At 38.9% G+C, this 25,330-nt stretch overlaps 3 protein-coding genes across 5 annotated transcripts in view; 2 read left to right on the top strand and 1 right to left on the bottom strand.

Moving 5' to 3' along the window:
- Nucleotides 1–4,011, top strand: part of CTNNAL1 (catenin alpha like 1) — a 91,099-nt gene extending 87,088 nt beyond the window's left edge. Inside the window, exons 16-19 of the mRNA XM_077141372.1 lie at nt 1,169–1,225; nt 1,370–1,483; nt 2,169–2,249; nt 2,395–4,011. Coding sequence (XP_076997487.1) covers nt 1,169–1,225; nt 1,370–1,483; nt 2,169–2,249; nt 2,395–2,454 — 312 coding nt within the window. The 3' untranslated portion in view covers nt 2,455–4,011. The remainder of the gene's footprint in view (nt 1–1,168; nt 1,226–1,369; nt 1,484–2,168; nt 2,250–2,394) is intronic.
- On the bottom strand, nt 1,418–10,593 carry ABITRAM (actin binding transcription modulator). Of its 2 annotated transcripts, none has more exons than XM_077141358.1 (6): nt 10,089–10,268; nt 9,471–9,522; nt 8,752–8,881; nt 5,782–5,858; nt 5,632–5,701; nt 1,418–5,541 (listed from the first exon to the last, which is right to left on the bottom strand). In XM_077141358.1, exons 1-6 carry the CDS (start codon nt 10,102–10,104, stop codon nt 5,404–5,406), a joined length of 483 nt encoding a protein of 160 aa, XP_076997473.1. In that variant the 5' UTR covers nt 10,105–10,268; the 3' UTR covers nt 1,418–5,403. The 2 variants fall into 2 exon arrangements, with proteins under 2 accessions (XP_076997473.1, XP_076997464.1); XM_077141349.1 differs by lacking the exon at nt 10,089–10,268 and adding an exon at nt 10,456–10,593 and having other exon boundaries at nt 1,419–5,541.
- A 71-nt stretch (nt 10,594–10,664) lies between these two features.
- The window catches only part of ELP1 (elongator acetyltransferase complex subunit 1), a 75,972-nt gene continuing 61,306 nt past the window's right edge, over nt 10,665–25,330 (top strand). The window contains exons 1-3 of one of the 2 annotated variants that reach the window (XM_077141326.1): nt 10,665–11,113; nt 15,812–16,010; nt 19,050–19,202. In XM_077141326.1, the coding sequence (XP_076997441.1) occupies nt 15,861–16,010; nt 19,050–19,202 (303 nt within the window). In that variant the 5' untranslated portion in view covers nt 10,665–11,113; nt 15,812–15,860. Of the gene's footprint in view, nt 11,114–15,811; nt 16,011–19,049; nt 19,203–19,226; nt 19,601–25,330 lie in introns of those variants that run through there. The other variant, XM_077141334.1, reaches the window with a different exon arrangement.

Below are 25,330 nucleotides of genomic sequence, written 5' to 3'. Positions count from 1 at the left end.
ACATTTAGGGGATGGAAATCCAGCGTTTTGGTTTTTGCTCATGTTAATTGGAAAGGCCAAGTAGGATATACAAGACTGCTGGTATTTAGAGGACAAATAAGAATGAAGAGAGAGATTGGGAATCATGAGCATTAAATTGGTTTTTAAATCATGATACAGCGTAAGGCAGACATGCTCAGGCGAGAAGAGAAGAGAAGATGTATAAAATAGGAAGTGCTAAGGTAGAATGATGAGGAACATATGGGAAAGCTGTCAGTCACTTTGGTTAAAATCTAGGTGTAAAGTTCACTGATTTCCCTTTTAAACGGTAGAGTAAAGTTCAGAGGACTATTTGACTTTGAGATCAGATTATCTAATGACAGCAAATTGTCAAAGATGGTAGAGAGAAGGTTAAAGTTCACCCTAGAGTTTTTGCCTTGTCTTCATGTTCTTTATCTAATTTATTACCAGGACTTGTTATTCTTCTTTGAAAATCACTCCCAGATTTGCCCAATTCTCTTCATTTTTTTCTGCTGCCACTTAAAGTCTTTATCCCTTCCTTTCCCTTCCCTGCTGTCTCTTCAGAATATTCTGTATACCACTTACAAATAATCTTCCTAAAATATTCCTATCTTACCTGTTTAACCTTATTTTAAAGTATTCTCCCCATGATACTGTTCTAACCAAATTGTAAAATGGCCAGTGCATGGCGAATAGTGAAAACCAATCTGAATTGGTCCTCTCAAATGGCTGCATAAGAAACATGAATAAAGGACAGATTTTATCTTGTTTTGCTGGAAGCAGCAAGTTTTAATCTTTTTGCCCTGTTCCAAGATTCATTACCTTTAGTAATTGGGGATATTATGATTTGAGCTGTGGATCCCTCCAAACTCCCAGATACAACTTGTATGTATCATCAGTCTGTATGACACTTGAGAATGACTGCAGGGCATCCAGGTGTAGAGACTCCCCAGGCACCGATTCTGTGTTCTCAGATTCTGAGAAATCTGAGTACACGTACATTCCGGAGCTTTCCTGGGTACAACAAAAACTTTAGGAGTTCCGTGACAGGCTTTTGTTGTTTAGGTTTTATTTTTTTTAATTCTATGTAAAAATTATTAAAGAGTTTATTTTCTTACCAACCGTCCATAGGAAACACATTTAAAATAGTATTTTTCTTGTCCACCAGGTTTTTGCTGCAGAGGGTTTAAAACTTTCTTCAAGTATACAAGCTTTTTCAAAACAGGTAAGTGTATGCCTAGCTGTCCGGTGCTGTGATGTCATCTATACCCACTGTGGGGGGAAGGGGCTACATTAAAGTTAAAGGAATTTAAGGTATAAAAGATGGAATTTTGTTGAGGTTGTTATAACTTCCTAAATTATATTTCAGCTGAAAGATGATGACAAGCTTATGCTTCTCCTGGAAATAAACAAGCTAATTCCTCTATGCCACCAGCTCCAGACAATAACTAAGACTCCCTTGCAGAATAAAGTGCCTTTAAAGGTAAAAGAGTGGGTGGGTTATTCATACATACTTGAGAAACTATTATACTTGTGCTTTTATTGGGTCAGTTTCCATCCTCTTTTCTTTTTTTTTCAAGTATAGTATCAATACTGATAAAAGGGTAATTTATTTCTACTTCTCATGGCTTAACTGCAAGAATCATTTATTATGTTGTTGTTATAACTAACCTCAGGGAGCAGCAGGGTCACCAAATAAATTAGCTTTTTGGACATGATAAATTCCATAGTTCTGGGAAGCTCCATTAAATCTTGAAGTCAGCTCATCTTACTTAGGGCCCAGATTCCTTAGAATCTGGGTTCCAGAATGTCTTAGGGAATAAGGGCTTTTGCTCACAAAAAAACAGAGTGTAGAGAAGTGTAAAATAGGGCACTCACTGCCACTATTTGTAGAGCTTTGAAGATCCTCTAACAGCCTTAAGTAGAACAGTTGGTTTTCCACCCGTGCTTCCTGAGGTTCCATGAAACAGGCACGAGACCTGAGCACAATCCCTGCTCCTCTGTTCTGGGGCATTAAATTGGCTCATGTACCCTGATCTGTATACTTTCCAGGATCCCTTAGAATTCCATAATGGAAAAATCTTATTCCATTCTAGAACTAAATATATAATAAAGTTTTTTGAAGCAAGCAGTTTAGAAATTGATTTGTTTACTTTCTGTCACTGTAGGTTGACAAATGCATTGCAAAGACAAGATCCATGATGGCTATCTTGGTCCAGCTTCTCTCACTTTGCTATAAATTACTGAAGGTGAGATTGTTTTCAATCTTAAATGCACATTTTTAAAATTAGGTTAAAGGAAAAAAGTGAAAGAAAATGATTACTATTTTATTTTTAAAAAATCTTTTTTCAGAGTACAGCAGAAACTAATTGTCCTAACTCTTTCCAACTTCAGATGGAAAACAACAGATGGGTCTCAGTTACAAATAAAGAAACCATGGATGGCAAAGCTTGAGAAACTTTTGGGGTCAGATCTCTGGAACATCATGTGACAAAGCTCGCATTTTTAGAAAACAAATCCTTTATATTTTCAGAGATTCATTAATTTTATAAGAAAACAACACTGAAATCCTGCTTTATTTCCTGACAAACTGAATGTGAAGCTTCTTGACAACTAATAAATGCCATGGTAGTTGATAGCTTTCATTTGCAGTGTGATTTTAAAAAGGGACATTGGCATTAATGTCCTTTAAAAGTCAAACCAAATATTGTCTCAATGACAGTTTAATCCAAAGAAACTATTTTGAATATGTGCTCACCTTTGCATATTTGACCTTAACTGTTTTCTATCTTTATTTAAATTTATCATCTAATCCTTAATTTTTAGCCAGAGATAAGCAGTAGTCTAGGGGAATGCTAAGTTTTCCTTAAAGCCTGTCGACTCTTCCTCAATCCTTCTTTAGTCAACCAAATACGTCACAGGCCCTCATGCTGTCCTTGTCATAGATCGTGTACGGCAGTAGCCACCTTGTCATCTAGCAAGCGTTTCATGTACCACAGGCTATCATTTGTGCTGCTCTTGTTCCTCCCCATTCCCAAAAGCAGGGTCTTGGAGCTGACTCCATGGAATCCTGAAAGAACTCAATAGGAGATGGCATTTAGTTCCAGCATAGCTGGCCCTTCTGTCTTGAATATTAGTTGGAATCTGAAACTGTCTTACTAACTTAAAAATATTTTTGAGCTTTTCCTGAGTTCCCTCAATGGTGACTGATGGTATGAAAGAACTAAGATTCAGAACCATAGAACTAAAAAGCTGTTTAGAATAAATTCTGAATAATCATATATTTTCTATACATTGTTTTGGAATGTTCATCATAAAACCAATGAACATCTTTGTTTAGTTTTTGTAATGTAAGGGTTTCAAGGTTTTCTTGTTAGTGTGGGATACTGGTTTGATTGGTAAATGATATATTGGGGCAAACTTTATTTTGGAGTCCAGTTTCATAGTGCTTATAGCCCAGTGCTCTAAATTTTTTTTGAAATATAATGGGCCATGTCAGTTGCCAAATGGTAGTAGTTATGTAACTTATCTGATGATCTCTGAGTCAGCCATCACAATCGATATCCACAAAAGATCCTCAAGAACCATGGTACTGGCCACTTAGCTAGCCAGTATTTATTGAAAACTTGAAATGAAAAACATACTTTTACTAGTATATATTTTTCCAATTTGAACCTTGTGAAAAGTGCCTCTAGTTGGTTCTTCTAACTAGTGAATGCACCTTAGCATAATAGGACACCTGCTTAAATCCTTTTTTAAGTCCCATGGCTCAGTGATTCTGCATCTGCAAGTGTGAAACTTGAAACTGATTAAGTTTAACTTACTGTAGGCTTCCGGGAGAAAATGGGATGCACTCACCATGGTTAACGACCGTAACAGCATACCTCTTTAAACAGTCAAAATCAAGCATGATTTTTATTTTCCGAAACCAAAATATTACTTTAAGTTATAAGAGAAACAATGGAAGAATAATGTTATATGTAAAATAAAATAGATATATAAGTCTTTTAACATCTTTGGTATCTTTGTTTTTTTAATGATCTCCAAGAATTACTGTGCTTCTAGCGGTGGAGAGCTGCTGTTCTGTGGTTTCATTTTCAGTCCATAGCGCCATCAGTGTAGGGGTTTTACAGTTACTCCTTGTATCATGTCTGGTGGGTATATTTAGGGGCTAGTCATGCTGGCACTCAAGTGCAAGAAGTTTTTCTTGTAAATTATAATTTTTAAATTTTATGTACAAAATACTTCATATCTGAGAAGTGTGCAAGTGGGGTTGGGGGAGGGATAACTTAAAAAACTTTAAATAGCATAAAAAGCTGAATTCACATGTCAAGTGATTTCTTCTATGTCAAATAATTGTGTTTTATTTAAAATAAAGTAATTGTGTATTTAAATGTATACACATGTTGCAGCCCTTAAGGAAAAATTTTTTAAAGTCCTTTTATTTGAAATTTACTGAAAATAAGTATCTGATCTCAAACCATAAATTGGCAAGTTTTTTAGTTTAAATAAACAAAGGTGAAAACCTTTGTTTAGTTCAGAGGTATCTGTGCTTTTGAATTACATATTCTTAATAACTTCTTTGCTGGTTACTCACTAACTAGAGTGACTAGAGACTGAATGATCACAACATTCATATTCTGATTATCAGCTTACCCCATTGCATTACAGTGTTCCCCTTTGTTAGGAAAGTTCTTTGCATCTTTGGAAGGCTTTTCACGTGTCCTTCCTTTAAGAAGTCACAGCATTAGAATTCTACTTTGTGTCAGAGGGGAAGGGAACACCAGCAGCCTGAGGAGGCGAACCCTCTACACTCCTACACCTCCTGCAGTCAGGAGAAGATCTGAGTAGGCAAAAGGCACTGACCTTGGTGGAGTGAGACTGGACTTTTTGGTAGTGCCACACCAAAGCAGATTGGGTATGGAAGACCAGTAGATTTTATTTAGTTTTGTTTTTAACTTCAAACTGATGGGAAAAGTGAGGCAAAAACAATAACCATGCTGTAACGTTCAAACAGAAATATACCAAAATAATGTCTACTTCTGGGTTATAGAATGAGGGTAAAGTACTTTTACTTTGCTACTTAAAACTTTCCTGTGTTTTCCAAGTTTTTCTCAAAGTATTTAAAAAAAATCAGAAAACATACCTTGCCTGTTCATTGTTAGAAAGAGAGGAACAGTACATGGGAAACGAGCAGAGCAGATCTGGGAGGCAGAAGACAAAAAGGGAACCCAGGCTTGATACATAAGACAAAATGAGCAAAGTCGAGTAAGTGAAGGCTCACTCTCCTGCGGATGGCCGGCTGTGACTTACACTTCACAAATCTGTTCTCGTTTAGTGCACTGATTGTTTAGGCCAGGTGAGTATAATACTCCCAAGTCAGTTCTTACTCCATCTCAATCCTCACGACACAGCTGTCATGGCATTAATACGTTTCTTCACGACTTCTTCATATTGCTTTTGTGTCAGTAACCCTTCTGTGATGCTTTTACTTTCTTCAAATTTGGGTAACACAACTGCAATGTAGCCCTCAGTTGATGGCTAGAAAGGAAACAGAATATTCAATACTATGAAATGATTTTTAAAAAATCAGATAAAGGAATGGATCATACTTTTTTCTTTCTTTTTTACCTTTTCTTGAAGAATAGATGGCTTGTGGAGAATGTTTTCATTCACTTCCATCAACCGTCCTCTAACACAGCTATTACAAAAAAAAACTTCCTTTTCAGAAAAATATTACCTCCCCTCTTTTTCTTAAATTGTGGTTAGAAAGTAACTCACCTAGATATGGTGTATTCTTCTCCATCTGAGCAGTAAATCTTACACAGAGGTGCAAGTTCTGTGAGAAACTGTGCCCCCTGTGTAATTAAAGGGAAGAAGGAATTAATTGATGTACATGTTTACTCTCCTTTGAAAGGCAGCCTTCAGCTTTATAATGGATTATATATTCCTGGAAATAGATGTTTGAAATAAAAATAATATAAGTACATAAAAACCATTTAATTATTCAAACATTTACATAAGTGCCTCCCTGTGTGGTATGTATCTTAGGCTTCAGGAAAAAAAGTAAACTAAGATGCATCTTATAATAGCTTAGTTATAGGTTAAGGCCATATTTTATCTACTGTGAATGAGAAAGTTTAGGAAAGTATAAGGATTTCAAAAGTGTAGGAAAATCCATCAATATGCAATAATATACAATTCAGTAAGACAGAGTATGAGAGCAATATTGTTCAAAATTAGTTTCATTAAGATTCCTCATGCATGGGCATGCCACGGTGGCTCAGCAGGCAGAATTCTCACCTGCCATGCCAGAGACCCGGGTTAATTCCGGGTGCCTGTCCATGCTAAAAAAAAAAAAAGATTCCTCATGCCTTATTAGAGACTTAGAACTTGATAAAGGAACCTTTTAAAGTCAGGATCAATTACCAAGACTTTTTAAATTTTTTTAGTTCTTTTTATTTTAACATTTGTTCCCCCTATTATTTATCTTTATTCCATATGTTTTACTCGTCTAAAAGGAGCATCAGACACAAGGTTTTCACAATCACACAGTCACATTATGAATGCTATATCATACAATCATCTTCAAGAAACATGGCTACTGGAACACAGCTCTGCATTTTCAGGCAGTTCCCTCCAGCCTCTCTACCACATCTTGACTAACAAGGTGGTATCTATTTAATGCGTAAGAATAACCTCCAGGATAACCTCTCGACTCTGTTTGGAATCTCTCAGGCACTGACACTTTATTTTGTCTCATTTCACTCTTCCCCCTTTTGGTCAAGAAGGTTTTCTCAATCCCTTGATGCTGAATCCCAGTTCATTCTAGGATCTCTGTCCCACGTTTCCAGGAAGGTCCACACCCCTGGGAGTCATGTCCCACATAGACGGGGAGGGTGGTAAGTGCTCGTTGTATTGGCTGGAGAGACAGGCCACATCTAAGCAACAAAAGAGGTTATCTTGGAGGTGACTCTTAGGCCTAATTTTAAGTAGGCTTGACCTATCCTTGGTGGGGTTAAGTTCCATATGAACAAATCCCAAGATTGGGGAATCAGCCTATTGCTTTAGTTGTCCCCACTACTTGTGAGAATATCAAGAATTCTCCACTTGGGGAAGCTGAATTATTCCCCTTTCTCACTATCACCCCAAGGGGATTTTGCAAATACTTTTTTTTACTTACAGAAAACAGGAAAATTTTAAGTGGCAAAATAAAAATTTATTCATACTATAAACCAGAAGCAAACTATATTTTGGTCTATTTTTTTAATTTTTGTTTTGAATGTTACGATATGGTTCTTGTTTCATGTACTCCACTACATAGATGTATTAGAGGAAGTTCTGACACTTATCTACAAGGAGGTTCCTGTGAAACTGATGCAAGCATGTCTGATTTGTTGACCTTTTTCCCCCCAGAAAGCTTTCCTTAGTAAACATGGGCATTTGAAGTCAAGATGCTGTTATTTATGACATCTTTATTTACTACTCTCCACAATATTAGACAGCATTCTTATATTATTACATTGACATCATCCCTCTGTGAATGGGTACTTCATTTCAAAATACTAGAGTTGTGTGACTACCCACTTCTGGGGGGAGGTGGAAGATTCATCCCAGAGGCCTTATCTGCAATTCGGTCTGTATCAAAGCAGCAGAAATGTTTGGAACCTTTTTATCACCTCCATCCGGGGAATAAATGATTGGAAATCCTGAGATCCAGTCAAACTTAACTTAGCTACAGTGGGTTCAATACGCAGGTCCCTCTCTGTTCTTTAGTAGTAAAATAGTGTCACTATTTTGGACACATTTCTCACAGGAACTTCACAGGCACTAACTGGTATGTTTATTGTAATTTTAAAGTAGTGGTGCTTTTTTTACACCTATTTATTGCTTGAGGGAGGAAAAATCAGTAATTATAAGGCAAGGATTAGGGGTCTTCAGACCTACAAAGGAGAATATGAACAAGGGTCTCTTAGAACAGTAATTTATTCCTGCTCCAAGTGAGGGTTATTAGCAGAAACTCTTAGTAAGAACTCAGTAAATAAAAGAATTTGAACCTTGCACAAGAACTTTCTCAACCAGTGAGTCTGTCAGGACATTTTGATATGTTACTAGATTGTCTTTGGTGTGACACCCTTTATTGATAAAGTGTATACATTGTGCCTGGAGTTGAAGAGGGCAGAGAGAACATTTTGTACACTGAGCCTTATGAAGAGGGTGGAGCATGTGAGTAGATGAGCATTAGATTGGCAAATGACTTAGGAATGCAAAAATGAAAAGAAACAAATACTATATATTTTCTCAGATAGATTCTTTTTCACTTCCTTGGATGTAGACACATTTATTTTTAATTTACTTGTGAAAATACATATACATATAAAATACTTGTAAAGTAAAAGTTGGCTGCCTAAACTTTATAGAACTTGAGATACTGGCTTAATAGTCATATCACCAGACTTATAAACTAGGTGGGACAAAGACCTTATAATGGTACTAGAGTTGTTCTTTCAAAGGGCTGCTTTGTGGGAATGACAGTGGTGGTACAGAACCTACTATGACACTGTATCTCCTGAAATACCTTATTTTTTGGTCTATGAATTTATTTTTGTTAAAATATACTTAAAATCAGCATCTCAAACTGCCAGGAAAAGATGCTGAGTACATACTATCAGATCTCAAGATTGACTGGATCTGTCATTAACATGAATGTAGAGAATTTAAATAGACAATCACAGGATTATAGGAACATACCCGCTTAAATTTCCCAGAGACCTTGTTCTGAAGCCTGCTACAGTTGGTACTGATCTGATAAGAAATGCTCTTAATAGTTTTTCCACTTTGAAGAACCGGATGAGATCCTGCCAATGTGATGACACATATTCTACAAGGAGCAAAATTAATCCTGTATTATTACTTGGTATAATTCTTCCTCCTATACCACAGTGTTCCTACTGGCACAAGAATATCTGAACTGAAATTCTTTTGTCAAACTATCATTCCCCCCACCCCTGCTCCCTTTGGCTACTTTTGGAATATAACTGTAGAATGGGGGATACAGTAATTAAATGGGGCTGAATTTCCTTCCCAGGAAAAGGAAGAGGACCAGGGGCCTTTTGGTGGCACTGGGGTGGAAGAGACAAAACTAAGTATGCCTGTATGTACAGGAGGCCATGCATGCCTCTATCCCAGTGCTCTCCATGGACTCTGGTAGTTGAGTGCAAGAGTTAGGCTGGCTGCTTCAGGCAGTAGCTGACTGAGGGGTCACTCTGCACTTGGACTTGTGGGTAATCGGGTTTATTTGTTCAGAGTGGCTAGGCATGGGAACCAAACTCCTATAATAACACCATTTCAACAGAATGGAAGAAAATCATTTACTGAACATCTGTTCAATGCAAGACCATACCAGACTACAATACAAGGGGAGGATAATACATAAGTTTTTGGTAATTTTAAATTCCCAGTTCACTTACCGGTTAGAGTGCTGCAATATACAGTGGTCCTCACAGGGTTTTCCTTTGACATCTAGAAGAATAAATGAATCTGTTGGTTGTTGGAGCAATAATTTTTCTTTGAAGCTGCTTTTTATATATATACACCCACTCTTTCTTTCTCAAGTAACAGCAGTTCTGAACGGAAGCAGCACATTTTCTAGGCTGTGCAGATGCAGGCAGCCAGTATAAGGTTTCACTGTATGGTACTTTCTTTGGCACACAGAGATACAGTAATATAAGGATTGGACACATACTGATCACTGGTATTCCTTTTATTACTCAAAAAGATACACCCGAAGACTTCCTATAAAATACTTTAAAAGGCCCAGGCCCAGACAGAATCGTTCATTTCAAAGTTAAGGTGGTTAACAACTCCTCCAGCTTGTTTTATTCTCGCTTTACGATGAGCACACCCATCATCCCCGAATGAAAGAAAGTAGGTGTAGGAGGAGGTTCCCCCAAAATGCCCCCACCACTAACATTTACTGGTACACAAAACAGTTCACCAAGATACTACAGGGGGTGCTCCTTAAATAAAACTGTATATTCTGCTTTCTATTCTAATCACCGTCTCCTCTCCAAGCCTACTGCCGCTACCTTGGTTTCGAACCATTTAAACTCTCCGCGGCTGCCGATAAGATTGAACCCCCAAATTACGCCAGGCACTCAAGACTGTTGGAATCGGTCTGCCTAATGTCAGGCCTCATCCTGGCTTTCTCATCTTCTCGCAAGCCACCCACTCTTGAACTCGCCAGCCCCCAAAAGCACCCCGTTATATCTCACGCCTTCATGTCTTTGCAAATGCCTTCCCTCAGTCTAGAAGGGAACGGGCTGTCCAGTTCCATCCCACGCGGGGAGGAAGCGCCCGAGGGAGCGCGAGGCTTATGATGTGGCATGTAGCACGAGAGTCCACACTACATCAAGCCAAACGGCCAAGCAGGGGCTAACCTCATTCCTTACTTACCAGCTTTGTACCAGCGAGTGAAGTAACGATCCACGAGCGATGGCACAGCTGGCTCGTCGGGCGCGGGCTCGGTAGCCATGGCGACCTCCCGCGCGCACCGGTGCCCCCCCCCCGAACACGAGCGCTTCCGCCCCACGGGGCGTCCTTCCGGCGCGCGGCGCGCACACGCGCACTGCTGTCCTGGCCTCGCAGGCTCCGCCCATCGCCGCTGAGTTTTGGGGTTTGACGTAAAACGAAGAATCAAATTCATTAGGGTGGAAAGCGGGGTGTAGTGGTCGGCGCACCTCCTCGATTTCTCCCAGGGGCCCAAAGAAAGCAGGCACTGAGAAAGACCTAAGGGGGGGGGGAACCCTCCCTGTCTGGCCCCGCCCCCTGAGCTGGCCCCGCCCCTCCAGCCTCGCTGACGTCAGTGTCCCTGGCGCTCGCTCGTGTCCGGCCTGCTTCGCCTGCGCGTCACTGTCGCGCCGGCCACCCCTCCATCCCGTTTCAGCCCGACCCCAGGTCAGCACTAGGCCGCTGTGGCCTGGCGGACCCAAGGGAACCGCGAACAGAACGAAGCGCACGCGCAGTCCCGGACGAGTTCTGGGAGGCCGGCTCCGCGTGGCCGGGGAGGCGAGGGCGGGTGCCGCGCTCTCTGAGGTCCGCAGGCGCCGCGCAGGTGAGCGTTCGAGCGACTTACCCGGGTTGGGGGTGGGGGCCGGGAGCCGGGGCTCTGTTCGCCTGGGAGTGTCCTGATGAAGGGGACCCCCGAGCGCCAGGCTTCCGCCTGCTGCGAACTTATCTGGTGCTCCACCGCGGCGGTCCCGGGGCTGAGTGGAGCGGGAGTCCCGGCGAGACGAGCTGTCCCCCCTGCAGCACGCTTAGCCTCCGGATTCCTTGCAGGGGGTGGAAATGACCTCGGCAGTAAAGACATTAGTCCGCGGTAGAAGGCGATGGTTCTTAGACGTTCGGGTGCTATGCTGCGCTTCCTTTCAAGGGGTCTTTTCGTGGAGGTGATGTCCTCTGTGCTTCTCCGTGAGCGGTGGCGTTATGTGGTCCCGTCGCCTGTTAACGCCGTGGGCTACTTGGAGGCAGCACTGTGAGTTGTATCTTGTCTTCAGTTCCTAGCACTCAGCAAATGTTCGTTCAGTGTTTGAAGGAGGCCACAAACCAGGTCGTAGGACTGGGACGGTGTAGAGAATTCGAGCTTGGTGTTGAGAGCCACTAAGGTGACAGTGTAGTTTCTGCAAAGGGAGTTCGGGGAATGGAGGCTGGAGAAAGTAGATTGAGGCCCTTGCGTATTTGGAAATTAGACTTTATCCGGTCAGATGGGGGTAAAAGGGTGAGCAGAAAGAAGGCAAAGGCGGTTTTCAGTTTGGGGGACAGAGTAGAAATGCCATGGTCTCACATGGGGACAACTCTTATTTGGTGGGAGGATAGCAAATTCTCCACTTTCCAGGTTTCTGATTTGCTGGTGAGGTGTCCTTGTGATAACATGAGGAGGTTGAAAACGTGGGGTTTAGTTTTCAGCTTGGAGTTCAAGACTAGGCATTTAGATGTAATTGGCATATTAGTGATTTGTCTAGTACTTACAGCCAGGGGCCTGATGATTAGCTAAGAGATGGATAGATGAAGGGGCAAGGAAAGTATATGGAGGAGTTGTTAGGAGATTAGAGGATCCAGGATTAACGTATGGTGTGGGGGTTTCTTTAGTACATTTGAGAGCCAAGAAAAGTTGACTCAGTGGGACCAGAGGACAGGTTGAAGGTTGAATATATAAAAGAAAGGTTATTAATTTAAGCCCAAAGTCTTCAAGTAGTTCAAAAGATTCTCTTAACCTTGAGAAGTTGTGGGGCCACTTAGTTCAAAGGATTCTCTTAACCTTGAGAAGTTGTGGGGCCACTTACTCCTAAGAACATAAGGAAATAGAGAAGTATGGTGGTGGGAAAATTCTGAGACATTTATTTAGGGGAGAGATGGGAGGAAGGTGAAGGTCAGCTGTGAACTCAGTGATGTGAGAACTCAGGTTGTTTGCTGTCTTTGTCCAGTCAAGAAAGTAGAACTCATACAATATTTAAACAGAGAGGATTCAACATCAAGTTAGGTAACTGTTGAGGAATTAAAAAGCAAAAAGGGAGCAGTGAGATAACACAGTTAAGTTAACTGAAGAAAGTAGCTACTTTACCTAGCCAGGCTGGGGGACAAAGCAGAGGGAGGGAGTCAGGGTTATCAGGACCTAGACGGAGAAGAGGCGCTGTGAAGCTGGAACTCTGACTTCTGGGGTTGGTACCTCAGGAATTCAGGAGGAAACCCCAGGGACCTGGATTTCCGAGACCCTTGGAGGAGCTGCTGCCTGATTTGATCTATTACCTCTGGGCTAGTGGTGATGATGCTGGTCCTGGAAGTACTAGACACAGGGACCAAGGGCTTCTCTGCAAGTGGGAAAGCCATTGCTGGGGCAGCATTGACAGGAACTGCAATAACAGGAAAAAATGAGTTCTCCCCTCCGCCTGCCTTTAATTCCCTGGTCCCACGGACCCCAAGTTGTCAGTGAATAGAACCGAAGTTCACAGGGAGGGATATGGAAACATGATGATCTGATCCTAGTATCAACAACAGCATGATTACAATTAGATAAACCACCATGAGAGACGACCAGGAGATGACACTCCTCGCCCCATTGCCTGGCTGTTCTCAGTCTCTGAAATCTTTTCATCTTTTCAGATCTATCAGAATTGATGTATTTATCATTCTTTTGTAGTTGAAAGATAGGCAATTTTTATATGCTTTAAAAATCTGAAGCTCTCTCTATACTAAGACATTAGAATGAGATCTAAATTGAAAATTTACATAGTGTGACACAGATTCAAACAGTTTCCAGAAAGTCTTGAATATAAATGTCACCCAAGCTTACCAAAACCGTTGTCTGTCTTGGTTCTCTTCCTTACTCCCCCAATATACCAACTTCTTTCCTCCAAGCCCTCATTGTATGTTGTATCCTTCATGTTATACTTAACAGTTTCTTCCGAGTAGTATAAGGGTTGGTTCCTCTTTTTTCTCTCATTATCATTTATATGACAATGAGATGCCAAGACGAGAGAATTAACCTTGGATTAAGGTGACAGTAAGGCCAACACAGTCTTTATAAATGCCATCCCAAAGAGGGGTTAGGGTCTTCAATTATAAACCCTAAAGGGATCTAAATATAAAAATCCTGCACATTTAACATTTGTGGTTTTTTCTCCCTCATTTGATAATGATATGCCTAAAGCAAGTCTGATTTTGCCAGTTCAAGACTTCCTCTATAGTATTCTTAACTCACCTTTTCCTTTTGTCCTGGTAGAAGCCTGGCCAAGAAAGTAGTTTTTTGAAATAGTTATATCAGTGAGCTTCTCAAATGTTGACCATTTTATTTTATTTTTTCGGTGATTTTATTTTGAATTATACTGTTAACAATTTCTCAGCATCTTTTTTTTGCCTCTTGAGTACAGTAAACACAGTTGTTTATTTGCATCTTTGATTTATCTTTTTCTTTTTAATAAATTTATGTAGCTAGTTTTTAAATAAATTTGCCCAGTGGATATTAAGGTTAGTTTATTCCAAATTCTCTTCAACTGCCGGTATATATGTATAGATTTTTTTTTTGACATTTTTTATTGTGATATGTAACAGATACAGAAAAGTGATAAATTTCAAAGTACAGTTTAACAAGTAGTTATAAAGCAAATTTCAAAGTATAGTATGGATTATAGTTCCACAATTTGAGGTATTTCCTTCTGGTTGTACTAATACACTAGAAACTAAAAAGAAATCTGTATAATTCAATAGTCATAAGCCTTTGTTGAATCCTAGCTTCTCTGGTACAGCTCCTCCCTCTCATTTGTACATTCTCTCAATCTTAAGGGATATTTGGGCAATGACCATTCTAACTTCTTCATGTTGAAAAGGGGTATCGAAATTACGAGGTAGGAGAATGCAACTCATTGATGTTCTGGGAAAGCCTGGTACCTCTAAGTTTCAGGGCTTATCTGGCATAGGAAAAATCTGGAGGTTTTAAGTTTCTGAAAAGTAAACTTAATATTTATATATTTGTAAGTAAAACTTTTATAGAGTCTTAGGTAGAGCCCTGAGTTTTCTTTAGGGTTTTCAAGAATACTGTTGGTAGAGGCTTGGCATAGTTTGGCAATCTGTAATATCTGACTGAAGTAAGCATAAGAGTAAACTCCAGAATGACCTCTCAACTCTATTTGAAATCTCTTAGCCACTGAAACCTTTTTTTTTTGGTTACATTTCTTTTCCCCCTTTTGGTCAAGCAGGCATTCTCAATCCCATGATGCCAGTGCCAGGCTCATCCCTGGGAATCATGTCCCACGTTGCCAGGGAGTCTTCCATCCCTGAAAGTCATGTCCCACATAGGGGGGAGGGTAAATGAGTTTATTAGCAGAGCTTGGCTTAGAGAAAGGCCACATCTGAGTAACAAAAGAGGTTCTCTGAAAGTGAGTCTTAGTTTATAAATAGGCTTAGCTTACCATTACAGAAATAAGTTTCATAAGGCTCAGCCTCAAGATCGAAGGCTTGGCTTATTAAATTGGGAGTCCCCAGTGCCTGCAAGTATATCGGGAATTTCCCAGCTGGGGAAATTTAATAGTTCCATATTTTTTCTCCAGTCCCTCAGGGGATGTTGCAAATCCTTTTTATTATCTACCCAAAATACTCGAGACTGTATCATGGTATTACGTTAAGCTATACAGAGTCATCAGATTTCATTCCCTGTTCTAGGCTGCATGTATTTAGGTTGTTTAAATAAACTGGCCAAACTAGTTAGTGTGCTATAGAAAATTTAAATTTTGGATGAAATAGATATCTCTTCTTTTGATCTTGCAAAGAAGTTTATGTTAAAATACAGACAATATCATCCTTTGCCCTTTAGTCTGATTTACCTTGGTCCCAAACAGAGCAACTTCATTCATATCTTGTATAGATTTTTATATAGCTGTCTAATTAGTGTACTAATTGTTTTGTTATTCCTTTTGGTGATGATATAAATCTGTTAGGATATTATGCAGAAATAAGATATTTTTCCATTAACTTTGTTCTTTTCAACTTTCCTGAAGAATAACCTATTTTTAAAATTTCTTTTGAAGAAGCACTCAAGACTCTTGCCTCTCCTCAAGGGATTTTAGAAGCTTCAATTTGTAGTCTATAGTAATAAACAGGGGGCACGTTGCTGCCACACATTCCTAGGTCAGTGTGTGTTCAGACTGACAGTTGTTTTTTCTTTGGTTATTATAAGTACCACTTCCCCATTCCTTTCCCACCCTTTTCCTTACATGAGTGTGGTTATGTATCACCATTCATCTCTTCCTTTCTTTCTCAGGAATTAATGCTTCTTCAAGGGATACTTTTCTCTCCGGAGTTGCTTCATCATGCGAAATCTAAAGTTACTTCAGTCTCTGGAGTTCAGGGATATTCCGGCCCCAGGGAAACCTCAGTGCTTCACTCTCCGGACCGAACAGAAGACAGTGCTCATTGGCTCAGAACATGGACTGATAGAAGTAGATCCTGTCACCAAAGAAGTAAGTGGCTGGTGGGAAATGCTAGTGTTGGCCATGGCCCTTGGCTTGTCTTCCTCCATATTTCCTCCCCCTAGGTAGTACTTCCTTTAAATCTCACTGATTCATGTCCTCCTAAATGAGCATTCCCTTTGTTTTATGTAGATGTCATATTAGACGTCATTTAAACGGTCATCTACCTTTAACTTGATAACTATTTTGAAGTGTAGTTGGCCAATCTCTGGCCTACATATTGTAGCTGCAACTTACTTTTTACCCTTTCTACCATGTAAATACTGTTCAAAACAGTGGTTCTCAGCTGGGAATACAAAATTACTTGTAGAGCATTTTAAAAATAAATATGTTTGAGCTCCCATCCTATACCAACTAAACCAGAATCTTCAATTCTGGATCCTGAGCATATACATTTCCTTGAATATATTTTGCTACTAATGTATCTTAGGTGATGACATTCTTTATACCTCTTTCCCCTAGTATAGAAATCTTAGAAAATCATTGTACTGCCATCACGTTTATTAGACATGCTTGTTTCATGGATTATTGAACATTTTTAAAGAGATCAGGCTCATTGTTTTTGTTTTTCCGTTTGTGTTTGCCTGTCTTCTAGTAGAGAATGGGTTTAGGGAACCATTTGAAATGATATGATATCCTCTTTGATCCATTAAAAAATATTCTTTGTAGGAGAGATATTTTGTTCCTATGAGGAATTATTAACTTTTGAATGAACTGGAAAGATTTCATATTTTCGGTAGTAATTATAATATTAGTCAGAGTAAGTATAGTAAGAGCTGACATTTACTCAGCAGTTGCTGTGTACCATGCGCATAGAAATCCTCCTTGGCCCGCATGTGGGGGTTCTGTGATTCCACAGTAGTAATACAGTAGTAAAGTATTGGCGTAATTTGCCCAAGATCATATGGGCCATAAAGTGAGAGGCCTTGAACCAAGGTAAGTGCAGAGCTACTATGTCGTCTCCCCTCTTCCAATTTCCTTTTATTTGTTTATTTTTTTGCTTCTAATTGTTTTAAAAATTAGGGAGGAATGATAAATCCCTGGAAAAATTGTAAGAATAGTATAGTAAATGCCTAGCATTTCTCAGCATTGGCTTTCTGTTTCACTCTACATGCCTTTTTTCCCTGATCCATTTGAAAGTAAGTTGTGGACATTATGACACATTGCCCCTAAATGTAGCCTTTATCTCCTAAGAACAGTGACACTTTTGCACAGAGCCATTATCACTCCAAGGATTTGCATAGTGATTCAGTATTGTTGTTCAATATACAGTCAGCATTTGAATTTCCCCAAACTGTCCTGTAGAGCTGCTTCTGTTTTCCAGTCCAGGATTACTCATGGCAGTGGTCACCATGTCTCTGGAGTCTCCTATAATCACAAGTCCTTACCCTTGTGTCTTTCAAAATGTGGACATTTCCTAAGAGACCAGACACATTGTCTTATGGATTGTTTCTTCTTGACTAGATTCAAGTTAAATATTGTTTTGCAAGAATGCTGCATGTATATAGTATATTTTCTGTTTAGTTTGTAAAATGCCGGGATCTGCAATATGCCAGAAACAGAATGGCTTTTAAAAAGGGAGTCTATTAAGTTGCAAGTTTACAATTCTAAAGCTGTGAAAAAGTCCAAATTTAGGTATCCAGAGAAAGATACCTTAACTCCAAAGAAAGGGATTGATGAAGTTTGATCACATCCCATGGAAACAATCACAAAGACCCCACCTAACAGTATTGAATGAGGATTAAAGAACTTGGCTTTTCTAGGGTACCTGAGTTTCACACTGCCATGCTTTCTACTGTATCCCATCAGGAGGCCCAGAATGTCCGTTTGCTCCATCTTTGGTGATGCGCCAGGATTGATTACTTTGTCTTAAAAGTACTTTTCTTTTTGTAATTAGTAAGTAATCTCTGTGACCAAAAGAATAACCTGTTGTCCAGGAACCTTTTACCTAACGATTTTAGTAACTGTTGTTGATCTTTACCTGTATTGGGTATTTTACTGGGGTTTGCAAAGTGGAAATTTTCTGAATTCTAAATCACCCAGTTTTTCTACATTTATCAGCTGGTATTCTTTGAAGAACCTCCCTAATTCTCCTTCTCTCTTTGTTTCCTGAATATCAGTATGGACTCTTGGGTCCTTTTTTTTAATAATTTAATTTTTAATGTGTTGTAATTCATCATCACTGATTTTTTTTATGCCAAAGTAATTAAAATTGCCTAGTGGGACCCCTTCAGTCTCGATCCTGTTTTTTGACATGTCTCTATTATATTGCCTTTTAAATGCAGCTCTCTTTTTTATTCCCTTCTCTCAATCACTCTTCTCTTCCCCTCCTTCCCTCCTATGCCCTCTCAATCTTTCTTTTTCTTTCAGGGGTATTGATTGATATGAATTTAGAAGGTACTGGAACCCACTATTATCTACATTCCATTTGTATCACCGTTTCTGTATATAAACTGAGAAAATGAGATTTCTTTAATATGGTAAAATAATGTAAAATTTACTATTTTAACTGTCTTAAAGTATACAGTTCAGTGGCATTAAGTACATTGATCATGTTGTGCAATCATTGCCGCTCTCCGGTTCCAGAACTTTTTTATCACCCCAAAGGAAATTCCAGAACTATAGTTTTTGATCATTATAATTATTTGCTGTTTATTTATACAATAAACAATTTGAGTTGCTGTGTAGAACAGAAGGGATTCTAAAGGCTTTGTTAATTTTATTTCTCCTTATCACCTCATATTCTTTTGCTAAGAGCCAAGCCTTTTACTTGTCTTTTTTAGTATTCTGACCCGTGAATATAGAATTTGTCAGGTTTGGCAAAAAGATCACCTAAACTATTTTTCTAGGTAAAGATGATAGGGTTATGCTAGTTCTCAAATGAAAGTTTGGATTTTAATCTGGAAACAATTTTTTTGAAAGCTTTCACATTATAAAAGAAGCACTAAAAGGTACTTTACTTTTAGAAATGTTATGAATTGTTCTTGAAAGCATACTGGGCTCAGTTAAATGTTTTCGTTTTGGTGAAAGGTGAAAAATGAAATTCCTTTGGTGGCAGAAGGTTTTCTCCCGGCAGACGGGAGTGGCCGCATCGTTGGCATTCAGGACTTGCTGGATCAGGAGTCGGTGTGCTTGGCCACAGCTTCTGGAGACGTTGCACTGTGCAATCTCGGCACAGGCCAGGTGAGTGCAATTGGTGATGCGGACAGATCAGCTTCCTCAGGTCACTTACTTTGTATTGAACTTCTCAAATCAGAAGCATTTTGCAACTTAGAGTCTTTGCATCATATTTTTCTTTATAAAAAATTTCTAGCATGGCTTTAGCCAGAAAAATCAGCTTTCCTCAATTGAATCTGTTAATCAGAACAATCAGAACATTCCAAATGAGAACTTTAAAAAAAATAAACAGAAATTGGCCATTTTGGTGTTGTATGGATGGAGTACCTCATAGCTGAGTCTGCTCTTGAGTTGTAACTTTTAGTTCTTTATTTAGGAAATCGAAATGTTTGTATGGCCTGTTTTCGTTAGGAATGCTGGTTGAACCTCTCATTCGTGGCTAACTTCAAGTCCCTGGACTACAGGTGCGCATTACGTGCATCATTTTGGCACTACCAAATGATCATTTCCCTCTTTCTCTATTCTGGCATAAGCTTCCAGGAGGAGTTTTTGGATTTTCACCCTCTCCCTAGAGTTTCAAGTTCCAATTGCCTAATTCTTTTTTTTTTTTTCCCTTCATGCAATAAAACATTTTTTAATTTGTATACTTAGTCACTATCATTATACACTCTAGGCATTCCTAGATTAAACCATCTCAGTCTTTATCATCTGTCTTTCCTTCTGATTTCATTTATGCCCTCAGCCCTCCTCCCTCTATTGTTCTCACATTCAGCTTCATTCAGTGTACTAACATTATTGTTTTACAGTTAAATAGTATTGTGCCGTCCATTTCTGAATTTTTACAATGAGTCGTGTTGCACAATCTGTATCCTTTCAGCTCCAATTACCCCATGTCTACCCTCTTGCTATCTCCTGATAACCTCTGCTCTTAACTGAAATTCTCCAAGTTCATTCATTAATGTTAGTAATATCGGTGAGACCATACAGTATTTGTCCTTTTGTTTCTGGTGAATCTTACTCAGCATGATGTCTTCAAGGTCCATCTATGTTGTTACATACTTCATAACTTTATTCTGTCTTACAGCTGTATAATATTTGTATGTATGTACCACAGCTTGTTTAGCCACTCATCTGTTGATGGACATTTGGGCTGTTTCCGTCTCTTGGCAGTTGTAAATAATGCTGCTATAAACATTGGTGTGCAAATGTCTGTTTGTGTCCTTGCCCTCATGTCCTCTGAGTGGATACCTAGCAATGGTAATGCCAGATCATATGGCAGTTCTATACTTAGCTTCCTGAGGAGCCAGCAAACTGCCTTCCACAGCAGTTGTACCATTTTACATTCCCACCAACAGTGGATAAGTGTGCCTCTTTTTCCACATCTTCTCCAGAACTTGTTTTCTGTTTTATTGATAATGGCCATTCTGGTGGGTGTGAGATGATATCTCATTGTGGTTTTGATTTGCATTTCCCTAATAGGCAGGGAAGTTGAGGATCTTTTCATGTGCCTTTTACCCATTTGTATTTCCTCTTCTGAGAAGTGTCTGTTCATGACTTCTGCCCACTTTTAAATTGGGTTGTTTGTCTTTTTGTTGTTGAGTTGAACAATCTCTTTATATATTCTGAATATTAGACCCTTATCTGATATATTGTCTCCAAATATTGACTCCCATCGTGTAGGCTGTCTTTTTACTTTCTTGACAAAATTGTTTCATGCACAAAAGTGTTTAATTTTGAGGAGCTACCATTTATCTGTTTCTTCAGTGCTCGTACTTTGAGTGAACGATCTAGGAAACTGCCTTCTATTATAAGATTTATAAGAAATTTCCCTACATTTTCTTCTTAAAAGTTTTATGGTCTTAAATCTAATGTTTAGGTCTTTGATCCATTTTGAGTTAATTTTTGTATAGGGTGCGATATAGATCCTCTTTCGTTCTTTTGTGTGTGGATATCCAGTTCTGTAGGTACTATTTGTTGAAGAGACTGTTCTGTCCCAAGTGGATTGGCTTGACTGCCTTATCGAAGATCAGTTGTCCGTAGATGAGAGGGTCTATATCTGAACACTCTGTTTGATTCTGTCAGTCAGTATATCTGTCTTTATGCCAGTATCATGCTGTTTTGACCACTGTAGCTTCATAATACTCCTGTAAATAGGTAGCATGAGACCTCCAACTTCATTTTTCTTTTCTCAGGATATTTTTATAGCTGTTCAGGACACCCCGCCCTTCCAGATAAATTTGGTTATTGGTGTTCTATTTCTGAAAATTAAATTTCTGGGATTATAATTGGTGTTGCATTGAATCTATAAATCAGTTTAAGTAGAATTGACATCTTAGCTATATTTAGTCTTCCAATCCATGAACATGGTATACCCTTCCATTTATTTAGGTCTTTTGTGATTTCTTTTAGCAATTTCTTATAGTTTTCCTTGTATAGTTCTTTTGTATCCTTAGTTAAATTTATTCCTAAATATTTTTATTCTTTTTGCAATTGTATACGGAATTTTTTCTTGATTTCCCTCTCAGATTGCTCATTACTAGTGTATAGAAACACTACAGATTTTTGAGTGTTGATCTTGTAACCTGCCATTTTGTTGGACTCATTTATTAGCTCTAGTAGTTTTGCTGTGAATTTTTCGGGGTTTTCAACATATAGTATCATATCATTTGAGAACAGTGAGAGTTTTACTTCTTCCTTTCCAATTTTGATGCCTTGTATTTCTTTTTCTTGTCTGATTTCTCTGACTAGAACTTCCAACACAATGTTGAATAACAGTGGTGATAGTGGACATCTTTGTCTTGTTCCTGATCTTAGGGGGAAAGTTTTCAGTTTTTCCCCATGAGAATGATATTAGCTGTGGGTTTTTCATAGATTCCCTTTATCATATTGGGGAAGTTCCCTTCTATTCCTATCCTTTGAAGTGTTTTCACTAAGAAAAGATACGGAATTTTCTTGTCAAATGCCTTTTCTTATCAGTCAAGATGATCATGTGGTTTTCTGCTTTGATTTGTTGATATGGTGTAGTACGTTAATTGATTTTCTTTTGTTGAACCATCCTTACCTACCTGGGATGAATCCTACTTGGTCATGGTGTATAGTTCTTTTAATGTGCTGCTGGATTCTATTCGCAAGAATTTTCTTGAGGATTTTTGCATCTATTTTCATTAGAGAGATTAGTCTGTAATTTTCTTTTCTTGTAGTATTTTTGTCTGGCTTTGGTATGAGGGCAATGTTGGCTTCGTAAAATGAGTTAGGTAGCCTTCTCCCCTCTTCAGTTTTTTTGAAGAGTTTGAGCAGGATTGGTACTAATCCTTGAATGCTTGGTGGAATTAACATGTGAAGCCATCTGGTCTTCTTTTTTGGGAGCTTCTTAATGACTGGTTCAATTTCTTTACTTGTGATTGGTTTGTTGAGATCGTCTATTTCTTCTCGATTCAATGTTGTTGTTCATGCCCTTCTAGGAAGTTGTCCATTTCATCTACATTGTCTAGTTTATTAGTATAAAGTTGTTTATAGTATCCTCTCATTACCTTCTTTATTTCTGCAAGGTCGGTGGTTCTGTCTCCTCTTCCATTTCTGATTTTTATTTGCATCCTCTCTCTTCTTCTTTTTGTCAGCTAAGGGTCCAGCAATCTTATTGATTTTCTCATAGAACCAGCTTCTGGTTTTATTGATTTTCTCAATTGTTTTCGTGTTCTCAATTTCACTTATTTCTGCTCTAATCTTTGTTATTTCTTTCCTTCGCTTGCTTTGGGGTTAGTTTGCTGTTCTTTCTCCAGTTCTTCCAAGTGGACAGTTAATCCCTGAATTTTTGCCCTTTCTTCTTTTTTGATATAGGCATTTAGGGCAATAAATTTCCCTCTTAGCATTGCCTTTGCTGTGTCCCATAAGTTTTGATATGTTGTGTTTTCATTTGCCTCGAGATATTTACTAATTTCTCTTGTAATTTCTTCTTTGACCCACTTGTCATTGTGTCATTGTGAGTGTGTGGTTGAGCCTCCACATATTAGTGAATTTTCTGGCGCTCTGCCTATCATTGATTTCCAACTTCATTCCTTTATGATCTGAGAAAGTGTTTTGTGTGATTTCAATCTTTTTAAATTTGTTGAGACTTGCTTTGTGACCCAGCATATGGTCTATCTTTGAGAATGATCATGAGCACTCGAGAAAAAGGTGTATCCTGCTGTTGGGGGTGTAATGTCCAATAAATGTCTGTTAAGTCTAACTCATTTATTGTAATATTCAACTTCTGTGTTTCTTTATTGATCCTGTCTAGATGTTCTGTTCATTGATGAGAGTGGGGAATTGAAGTCTCCAACTGTTATGGTAGATGTGTCTATTTCCCTTTTCAGTGTTTGCTGTGTTTGCCTCATGTATTTTGGAGCAGTCTGGTTCAGTGATTGTTATGTCTTCATGCTGAATTGTTCCTTTTATTAGTAGATAGTATCCTTCTTTGTCTCTTTTAACTGTTTTACATTTGAAGTCTAATTTGTTGGATATTAGTATAGCTACTCCTGCTCCTTTCTGGTTATTTGTGTGAAATATTTTTTCCCAACCTCTCACTTTCAACCTATGTTTATCTTTGAGTCTAAGATGTGTTTCCTGTAGACAGCATATAGAAGGATCCTGTTTTTTAATCCATTCTGCCAGTCTGTCTTTTGATTAGGGAGTTCAGTCCATTAACATTTAGTGTTATTACTCTATGGGTAGTACTTTCTTCTACCATTTTGCCTTTTGGATTTTATATGTCATATCTAATTTTCCTCCTTTCTACACTCTTCTCCACACCTCTCTCTTCTGTCTTTTCATATCAGTCTCTAGTGCTCCCTTTAGTATTTCTTGTAGAGCTGGTCTCTTGGTCACAAATTCTCTCAGTGATTTTTTTTTGTCTGAAAATGTTTTAATTTCTCCCTCATTTTTGAAGGACAGTTTTGCTGGGTATAGAATTCTTGGTTGGCAGTTTTTCTTTTTTAGTAATTTAAATGTATCATCCCACTGTCTTCTTACCTCCATGGTTTCTGCTGAGAAATCTACACATAGTCTTACTGGGTTTCCCTTGTATGTGATGAATTGCTTTTCTCTTGCTGCTTTCAAGATCCTCTCTTTCTCTTTGATCTCTGACATTCTGATTAGTAAGTGTCTTGGAGAACGGCTATTTGGATCTATTCTCTTTGGGGTATGCTGTACTTCTTGGATCTGTAATTTTAGGTCTTTCATAAGAGTTGGGAAATTTTCAGTGATAATTTCCTCCATTAGTTTTTCTCCTCCTTTTCCCTTCCCTTCTCCTTCCGGGACACCCACAACACGTATATTTGTGCACTTCATATTATCATTCAGTTCCCTGAGTCCCTGCTCATATTTTTCCATTTTTTCTCTATAGTTTCTGTTTCTTGTCAGATTTCAGATGTTCCATCCTCCAGTTCACTATCCTATCCTCTGTCTCTTGAAATCTACCATTGTAGGTTTCCGTTGTTTTTTTCATCTCTTCTACTGTGCCTTTCATTCCCATAAGTTCTGTGATTTGTTTTTTCAGACTTTCCATTTCTTCTTTTTGTTCATTCCTTGCCTTATTCATATCCTCCCTCAATTCACTGATTTGGGTTTTGATGAGGTTTTCCATGTCTGTTCGTATATTCTGAATTAATTGTTTCAGCTCTTGTATTTCATTTGGACTATTGGTTTGTTCCTTTGATTGGGCCATATCTTCAGTTTTCCTAGTGTGATTTGTTATTTTTTGCTGGCATCTAGGCATTTAATTACCTTAATTAGTTTATTCTGGAGATTGCTTTCACTTCTTTTATCAGACCCAGCAGGTTAAAAGAAAGACTTTCCTGTGAAGTCTCTGGGCTCTGTTTTCCTTATCCTGCCCAGTATGTGGCACTTGTCTGCCTGCGGGTCTCACCAGCATAAGATGATGTGGCACCTTTAACTTTGGAAGACACTCCCTGCTGGGGAATGGTGGAGACAGAGGAAAGGTTGTAGATTGGTTTTAATGGCTGCAAATTACCAAGCCCTGGGGTCTGAATTCCTTGAGGGAGGGATTCCACCTGAGTTGGGCTTCACCCCTCCCCTGGGGAAGGCACAGGCAGGACACAAGCCCTGATAGCAGCTTGTTTCTGCCTATGCCTGGGGCAGTTGCAGCCTGAGAAGTCCTGCTGCTTAAACCAGAGGCAGTGAAGCCTTTGTAGAAATAC

Source organism: Tamandua tetradactyla, chromosome 2 (genome assembly GCF_023851605.1).
Source record: "Tamandua tetradactyla isolate mTamTet1 chromosome 2, mTamTet1.pri, whole genome shotgun sequence".
Lineage (NCBI taxonomy): Eukaryota > Metazoa > Chordata > Mammalia > Pilosa > Myrmecophagidae > Tamandua > Tamandua tetradactyla.
This window is presented reverse-complemented; position numbering and strand designations above follow the sequence as displayed.